Below are 8,635 nucleotides of genomic sequence, written 5' to 3' on the forward strand. Positions count from 1 at the left end.
GCCTGCATCTCTTGAGTGCATTCAAAAGATAATTGTTTCTTCTCCTTGTATCCCATCCTTCATCCCAAGGAGCTTCCATGTGTCCCCACCCACATTTAATTCTAACAAAAAACAATAATATGAAGCAGGTTAGGTTGCACTGTAGTTCAGCTGCAATAATTGAAAGTGGATTTGAACTCTGATCTCCTTGGTCAAAAAGTCTTCTGCGTGCTGCCAGCTTTGCTTTATAACAATTCACATTTAAAGTTGTGGATTTCAAGTTTTCAGAACAGCTTCACCCACATTAGCTTGGCAATTTGGGCACCAGCCCTGTAATATTGACCAGTCCTGTATATGCAGAGGGTGATGAGAGCAAGAGCGCCGTAAAAGGCTCTTGGGAGGGGTGAGGCAAGGATCCGTTGGCTGCTTTACATGCCACTCAACAGAGTGTGTAGGGGGTGGGTGACAAAAAAAATCCACACCCGGGTATCAGTTTACCTTGCTATGCCCCTGTTGAAGTGACATGGGAGGCAGATCTTGGAGTGCACTTCTCAGAAGGGGAGTTGAAATTTATGGAGCACTGATCCCATCTAAGGAACATTTTGTTAAGAATTAGGGAGATTATGCTAAAATTACCACACAGGTAGCATTGCATGCCTACTAGATTGTGCCACTTAAATTTGATGTCATCTCCACTGTCTTTGCAGGGAAGCAGGCAGGAGGCTGCCTATATGAAGGCAATGCATATATTTAAAGGATTTGAGGTGACATTGAAAAAGATCAGCATAGATCCTGCATGAATCTCCCTGGTCTAGAAAAATAGTGTCATTGCCATTTGGGCAGTGACAACCCTCCCAAATGGCATTAGCACTCTTCTGCAAATACAAGCAGATGTTATAACAAAATTGGAATAATAATAGTAATAATAATAATAATAATAATAATAATAATAATAATAATAATGACACGGTAAAGTAAGATGTGCAGGGTTGAAGAAGAGTGAGGCAGCTTCTCTGAAACATGACATCCACTTCCATCTCCTTTATCAATAAACATATTTAAGATAAGATAAGATGATAAGATTTTATTGTCATTGTGTAATTACAATGAAATTGGATGCTATCCCATAAAAATAAAAAGAAGAAACAAAACAAAAAAAACACATTTCCAGCCGCACATGCACATACCCACACAACTCATCAGATCAATTTTTAGTTACAGTATTTAAGATGGTTATAGATTTTGGGTAGAAACTGTTTTTTAGTCTATTTGTTCTTGATTTAATTGTTCTATATCTTTTGCCCGAAGGCAGTAGTACAAAAAGACTATATCCCGGATGAGATGGATCCTGTAAAATATTTTTTTTCTTTTTTGAGGCAACGGGAGCTGTATAGATCTTCCAAAGAAGGGAGTGGATTACCAAAATAATATTTCTGGCTGTTGTTATGACCTTCTGGAGCATCTTCCTCTCCATTACTGTACAAGTTGAAAACCAAGCACAAATACAATATGTAATGATGCTCTCTATTGAGCCACGTTAGAAGGATACTAGCAGTCTCTAAAAGTCTGAGGAAATAAGTTCTCTGTTGTGCCTTCTTTACCAGAGCAGTGGTGTTTGCATTCCAAGTCATTACCCTACTTGATAGTCACTCCCCAAAATTTGAATGCAGTCACCCTCTCCACCTGGACCCCTCAGATATACAGAAACTGAATATCAGTTTTCCACCCTCTCTCTAATCTATCACTAGTTCCTTAGTTTTGGCAGTATTAAGAGCCAGATTATTTTCTCCACACCAAACACAGAGCCACTCCACCTTGTCCCTATAGGCGGATTCATCCCCTCCTGAGATGAGCCCCACCACCGTAGTGTCATCAGCAAACTTGATGATTTTGTCTCTTGAATAGGTGGTTGTGCAGTCATATGTATAGAGGGTGTAGAGCAGGGGACTCAACACACAGTCATCTGGTTCCAGCTCTGAGAGTTCCTTTTGAAAGCGTCCATTCATAAATAAAGTAGAACACAAGACTCAATAAAATTTTTGCATTCATTAATTGACCCAAAGGGACCCAACTCCATAAGCCATGATAATTTATTTATTATTACTTAAAACCGCTTGATGGTTAAGAAAACCTCAAAACAGTTAAGAGAAGATAAAATAGAAAAATCAAGTAAAAATCAAAACCATACCTTAAAACAGGCATCCCCAAACTGCGGCCCTCCCGATGTTTTGGCCTACAACTCCCATGACCCCTAACTAACAGGAACAGTGGTCGGGGAAGATGGGAATTGCAGTCCAAAACATCCAGAGGGCCGAAGTTTGGGGATGCCTGCCTTAAAACATATAAAAGTTAAAAATACTGCAACAGATTAAAATTACCTCAGCTTTCTAAGCAACTGAGTGGGCTAATTTAAACAAAAATGTTTGTTTGCAGCGACTAAAAAGACCACAGTGAGGCTTACTACTTGATCTAAACAGGCAGGGAGGTTCAAAGTGTAGATGCTGCAAAACAATACAATCTTTTTAAAAATGCAGAACAGATATTATAGTGGTCACATAGGAACATGTGGAATAAGGTAGTTCTCGTAGTTCTGTTTATTCTGCTGCTCTACATTTTTAAATGTTGCAGAAAAACGTCATTAAAACATTCCTATTTATTATGTTCCTTCTTTGTACCCTCCTCCCTTTAGCTCACATATGGTCCTGCTCCCATCATGCATGATAAAACTCCAGGCCTCTCCTTCTACCAAATGGTCCCACAAGAAGCCCTTCAGTATAAGGGGATTCTCTCCTTACTTCTGCATTTCAAGTGGACATGATGGATATTGAGAATGGAGAATGGAGAACAATTTGTGCAAAGAGTGGTTGCAATGTTTTCCTCCAGTGGTGTCTGTTTTGCCTTCATAGAAAGAATCCTCAAAGTATCTTTTATCATTGAAGTACAAGACGTGTTTCAAGAGGGTGCAAAACTACATGATAAAGTAATGAGCAGCAATGCCAATGTGATAGTTGTCTATGGAGAATCTTACTCAATGATATTTCTTAGATGGTTTCCATATTTATCAGAAGAAGAAGAGATGGGAGAGGATGCAAGAGGTAAAGTGTGGATAATGACAGCCCAGATGGAGATGACTGCTGCAGTTTTTCAAAGGACTTGGGATACACAAATAATTAATGGGGCTCTGTTTTTCACTGTTCACTCAAATGCTCTACCAGAATTTCACAAATTTCTTGAACACATAAGTCCTTGCACCACAAAAGGAGATTATTTCATCAAGGATTTCTGGCAACAGGCCTTTGCTTGTGTCTTCCCTAGTACAGTCACAGATCAAGAGGTTTGCACTGGAGAGGAGAACCTGGGAATGCTGCCTACACCCTTTTTTGAAATGAGCATGACGGGCCATAGCTACTGTATATACAATGCTGTTTATGCCATGGCCCATGCTCTCCATGTCATGTTCTCATCCAGACTCAATTCAAGATTATTGGAAGACAAAAGGAAGGTGGAATCTCAGGTTTATCAGCTGTGGCAGGTAATGTGGCCAGATTTCCCTTGAGACCGTGTGCCATAAATTGGTGTTAAAATAATGCAGTAAACTATCTTCCTGATGGTTCTGATCCTTGTGAGATGCACTTAACATTGTCTTCATCTGTAAAACAGACGTACACCTCTCTTTTCTCTCTTTTCAAAATCTAGTTCCATCATTTCCTCAGAGGTGTGTCATTTAATAATAGTGCGGGAGACACAGTTTCCTTCAACCAGAAGGGGGAGTTGGAAGCTGGGCTTGATGTTATTAATTGGATTGCTTCGCAAAACCAATCCTTTCATAAAGTTATAGTTGGCAGGATGGATCCGCAGACTTCTTCAGGTCAATTGTTCACCATCTATGAGAATGCTATAACATGGCACAAGTGGTTTAACCAGGTACAATCAAATTGTTGGTATTTTGAGTCCTGGTTGTAAGCACAGTTTCACTGGACAATCTTTAATTTGGATGTTATGGAGAATTCATGAACTGATTAAACCAATTACACTTCATGAAGTTCCTTTACAGGAGTTCTGCTATAGATTATATTTATGGATAAGTTGTTGGGTGAACAAAAATATGCATCTTTGCATTGAATATATGTAAAATATTGATCATTGGTTGTATTCTAAAGTTAGTCTCCACTCATTTCATATCCAAGGAAGTCACATTTGGTTCCAGGCATGGCTGTGACATGGCCCCAGGGCCATGTTTTCCTTCTTGCACAGCTCATTCCATCCCCCTAGCTGTACCAGCATTGGCCCTTTGAATAGGCCGATCAGAAGTCAGGAAGGACATGGGTTTGTGGCCCTGTAAATGATGGCCCTACTTGGAGTCCTGCCTATTGGATTGCAGCTAGATTCAGCAGCCAGCCAGGAAGGGGTAATTTTGTCTCAGTGCCTTCATTCTGGCTATAAGTTTGAAATAAAAGGTAAAGGTAAAGGGGCCCCTGACAATCAGGTCCAGTCATGTCCGACTCTGGGGTTGCGGCGTTCATCTCGCTCTATAGGCCGAGGGAGCCGGCGTTTGTCCGCAGACAGCTTCCGGGTCATGTGGCCAGCATGACAAAGCTGTTTCTGGCGAAACAGAGCAGTGCATGGAAACATCGTTTACCTTCCTCCTGAAGCGGTTCCTATTTATCTACTTGCACTTTGATGTGCTTTCGAACTGCTAGGTGAGCAGGAGCAGGAACCGAGCAACAGGAGCTCACCCATTGCAGGGATTCGAACCGCCGACCTTCTGATCTGCAAGCCCTAGACTCTGTGGTTTAAACCACAGCGCCACCTGGGTCCCATTTTCAGTTTGAAATAAGATAACTTAAAATTGGCCATCCATATAACGTTTCCAAGCTCTATATTCTCTTTTTGTCTTCATGGATTAGGCAAGGCCTATTTCTCTCTGCAGTGAGAAGTGCAGTCCTGGTTCAAGCAAGAAAGCAAAGGAAGGGGAGCCATTTTGTTGCTACGATTGCATCCCCTGTCCAGAAGGGGAGATTTCAGACCAGAAAGGTAAGCAATAAAGTATATAAAAATAAGGGGCAGATTGTGTGATACTTCATCACAACAGGGTTGTAAAAGCATAAGGATGTGTGTATATACTAGGGCTGCATTCAGATAGCGCTTTATTCTATTTTCCTATTATTCTTAGCTAATGATTTCCAGGTTTTATGTGACCTTTTGAATGACGAAAAGTAGTATGTGGGAAAGTAGCAGAATCAAGGGGATGTTTGGGGACCACTGCCACGTCATTAGCTTCCAGTGCTAAATCTCTAAGCAACTCTGTTAACCTGGAAAATTATGGGCTATCTGTGTTGTAATTTCATGTGAAGAAATTTGGGGCAGTATTGCAGCATACAGTTTCTTCCAGCAAGAAGTTGTAAACTGCATGTGTACAACACCCTTGGTAGAAAAATTGAAATACAGACTAGGAATGCCATCAAAAATATTCAGAGGAGGGCTTTGTGGTATCATTTGGTTAAACTTGGCTTTCAAGTTAAAAAGCAAATGGCTGCTAAAAAACCAATGCTGGAAGGAAATAGGAAACTTTCCAGTTTAGAAAGGATCGATGTTAACCATTGCAATCCCTACAATCATCACAAACTACATTCCACAAGATGAATTATTATTTTGTTCCAGATTCAAATAGTAAGATTGGCTGCTCCTCAGATTAATGGCATGTTTGTAATATTAAGCCAAATATTTTCCTTTTCAGATATGAGTGATTGTTCTACATGTTCAGACCAAACATATCCAAATAAAAACCATGATTTATGTATTCCCAAGAAAATAAGTTTCTTGTCTTTTGAAGAACCTGTGGGGCTCAGTTTAGCCCTTTCTGCTCTTTCCGGTTCCTTGGTCACCATTCTAGTCCTCTTCACATTTATGAAGAACCACAACACTCCCATTGTCAAAGCCAATAACCGGCAGCTCACCTACACTCTTCTCCTCTCCCTCCTGCTGTGCTTCCTTTCTGCACTGCTATTCATTGGACAGCCTCAGAAGGTGACGTGTCTCCTCCGACAAACTGCTTTTGGCATCGTCTTCTCAGTGGCTGTTTCTATTGTGCTGGCAAAAACCCTCACTGTGGTTCTGGCTTTCATGGCCACCAGGCCAGGATCCAGAATGAGGAAATGGGTGAGAAAGAGACTGGCCAATTCCATTGTACTTTCTTGTTCTCTTATACAAGGAGGCATTTGCATTGTTTGGCTGGCAATCTCTCCTCCGTTCCCAGAGGCTAATGTACACTCAACGGCTGGACAAATTATACTTGGATGTAATGAGGGGTCTGTGGTAATGTTTTATTGTGTCCTTGGCTATATTGGCCTCCTGGCCATTGCCAGCTTCACTTTGGCCTTCCTTGCTAGGAAGTTACCCGACACCTTCAATGAAGCCAAGTTTATCACTTTTAGCATGTTAGTGTTTTGCAGTGTGTGGTTATCCTTTGTTCCAACCTACTTGAGCACCAAGGGGAAATATATGGTAGCTGTGGAGATATTTTCTATCTTAGCCTCCAGTGATGGATTATTGGTGTGCATCTTTTCTCCCAAATGCTACATTATTTTGTTGAAGCCTGAATTGAACAAAAGGGAACAGCTAATACGAAGAACCAACTGAAAAATTATGTGATTTTGTCATGCTATCTAGTTATTAAATTACAATTATACTAATTATAAACTGACTATTATACAAGAGTTTACGGTTTTCTATGCTTCTGCAGACGTTGCTAACATATTCAGTCTCAGATGGTTAGGAGCCAAATCATAACGAACCCTATCATTTAGAACAATTAAACATTTTCCCCTCCTCAAACTCTGAAGTCAAGGCTGCAAGGCAAAACCTTTACCTGGGAGTAAGTCTCATTCAATTAATTATATATTTACATGTGAATAGAATTAACTTGGCCTATTCTATTTTAGTACGGCAGTCCCTAGCATGACTAATAATAATAATAATAATAATAATAATATATTTTTACCCCAACCATCTGGCTGGGTTTCCCCAGCCACTCTGGGTGGTTTTCAACCGAACATTAAAAACAATATAAAACTTCAAACATTAAAAGCTTCCCTAAACAGAGTAGCCTTCAGATGTCTTCTCAAAGTCGGATAGTTATTTTTCTCTTTGACATTTGATGGGAGGTGTTCAACAGGGTGGGCGCCACTACCAAGAAGGCCCTTTGCCTGGTTCCCTGTAACCTCAGCTCCTGAGTTATGGCCGTTTAGGGGTTTTAAGGTCAGCACAACACTTGAAATTGTGCTCGGAATCCTACTGGGAACCAATGTAGGTCTTTCAGGGTCGGTGTTATATGGTCTCCACGGCCACTCCCAGTCATCAGTCCAGCTTCCACATTCTGGATTAGTTGCAGTTTCTAGGTCACCTTCAAAGGTAGCCCTGTGTAGAGTGCGTTGCTGTAGTCCCAGTGGGAGATAACCGGAGCATGCACCACTCTGGCGAATCAGTCTGCGGGCAGGTTGGGTCTCAGTCTGGAACTGGTAGACAACTGCCCTGGACACAGAATTGACCTGCACCTCCATGGACAACTGTGAGTCCAAAATGACTCCCAGGATGTGCACCTGCTCCTTCAGGGGCAGAGTTGCCCCATTCAGGACCAGGGAGTCCTCCACACTTACCCGCCCTGTCCCCCCAAAACAGTACTTCTGTCTTCTCAGGGTGCAACCTCAATCTGTTAGCTGCCATCCAACCTACAACCGCCTCTAGGCACTCACACAGGACCTTCACCGCCTTCACTGGTTCTGATTTAAAAGAGAGGTAGACCAAAACTCCTGCCAGCAGGAAGTCGAGGCACAGCCTCCCATTCCAAAGCCAAAACATGAAGGAGGGCCTATGTTGCTCCACCCAATTCTCTCCCTCTCCCCACGGCCCCATAACATCAGCCCTTTATGCTTAGGAGCTATCCGACACTAAGCTCCCTATGCACTCAATGAAACCAGTTCTGGCAATTGAAAAGAGTAATGTACTTTTCTCTTTAAGGCATCAAATTCACTAAAATGACTACAGGCAAAAATGGCAATAATTAATTCTACTGCCTATCAGACTTCCTGTAGAATTTGAGCAAGAAAGAATTTTAAACATGGTATTTAAGTAACTATACCAATTAGAGTTGTGGTACTCCCAGAGACTAACAACATATGCTATTCAGGGTTCAAGGTTCTTTATAGCCTGAATGAACGTTTATATTAGCCTTTGTCACTATAGAAACTGTAATAAGGGAGTTGACAATGGACATAGTATAACGTCCCTTGAGTGGAGATTTTTCATTGCACCCAGGAAGCTGATATTTGGCACCTGCCATTTGACCTTCACCTATCTTGTAGCAATCGCTACAATTTTGTTGGCATTGGGTAGGCCTTTGTTTAATGGAGGGGAGGTTGTAGGCTCCATCTGCCCCTCCTCTATAAGGGCATCCTGTTAAAGCTATCTAGGGGTGTGGATTCTGTCTGAAGCCTGGACATGGGCTAGGCCACAAGCACAACAGGGATCCCTTGGGGTGCCTCTATTTGATGAAAGTCATGTGGCTCCCCTTCTTGATGGTTTACTCTTAGTTGTACTCCCTGCAGACGGGTGGGTTGAGAAAGCCTGGATTTACCCAATGCCTAAGCCAAACCTCTCA

General features: G+C 41.7%; 1 protein-coding gene across 1 annotated transcript; it reads left to right on the forward strand.

Annotated features, from left to right (window-relative positions):
• The first annotated feature begins 2,809 nt into the window (after nucleotides 1–2,809).
• LOC118094717 (vomeronasal type-2 receptor 26-like) lies at nucleotides 2,810–6,618 on the forward strand. Its single transcript, XM_035135325.3, has 3 exons — nucleotides 2,810–3,511; nucleotides 4,887–5,013; nucleotides 5,717–6,618. The coding sequence occupies exons 1-3, from the start codon at nucleotides 2,810–2,812 to the stop codon at nucleotides 6,616–6,618; spliced, it is 1,731 nt and encodes a 576-aa protein (XP_034991216.3).
• Nucleotides 6,619–8,635: the final 2,017 nt, after the last annotated feature.

This window comes from Zootoca vivipara, chromosome 12 (genome assembly GCF_965207765.1).
Source record: "Zootoca vivipara chromosome 12, rZooViv2.hap1.1, whole genome shotgun sequence".
NCBI classification, from domain to species: domain Eukaryota; kingdom Metazoa; phylum Chordata; class Lepidosauria; order Squamata; family Lacertidae; genus Zootoca; species Zootoca vivipara.

Bases quoted from the DNA above. Each gene is read 5' to 3' on its own strand.
- LOC118094717 (XM_035135325.3), top strand. From the start codon at position 2,810: ATGGAGAATGGAGAACAATTTGTGCAAAGAGTGGTTGCAATGTTTTCC. The intron at 3,512-4,886 runs GTAATGTGGCCA...TTCATGGATTAG, and splicing joins AGGTTTATCAGCTGTGGCAG to GCAAGGCCTATTTCTCTCTG. The intron at 5,014-5,716 runs GTAAGCAATAAA...TTTCCTTTTCAG, and splicing joins GGAGATTTCAGACCAGAAAG to ATATGAGTGATTGTTCTACA.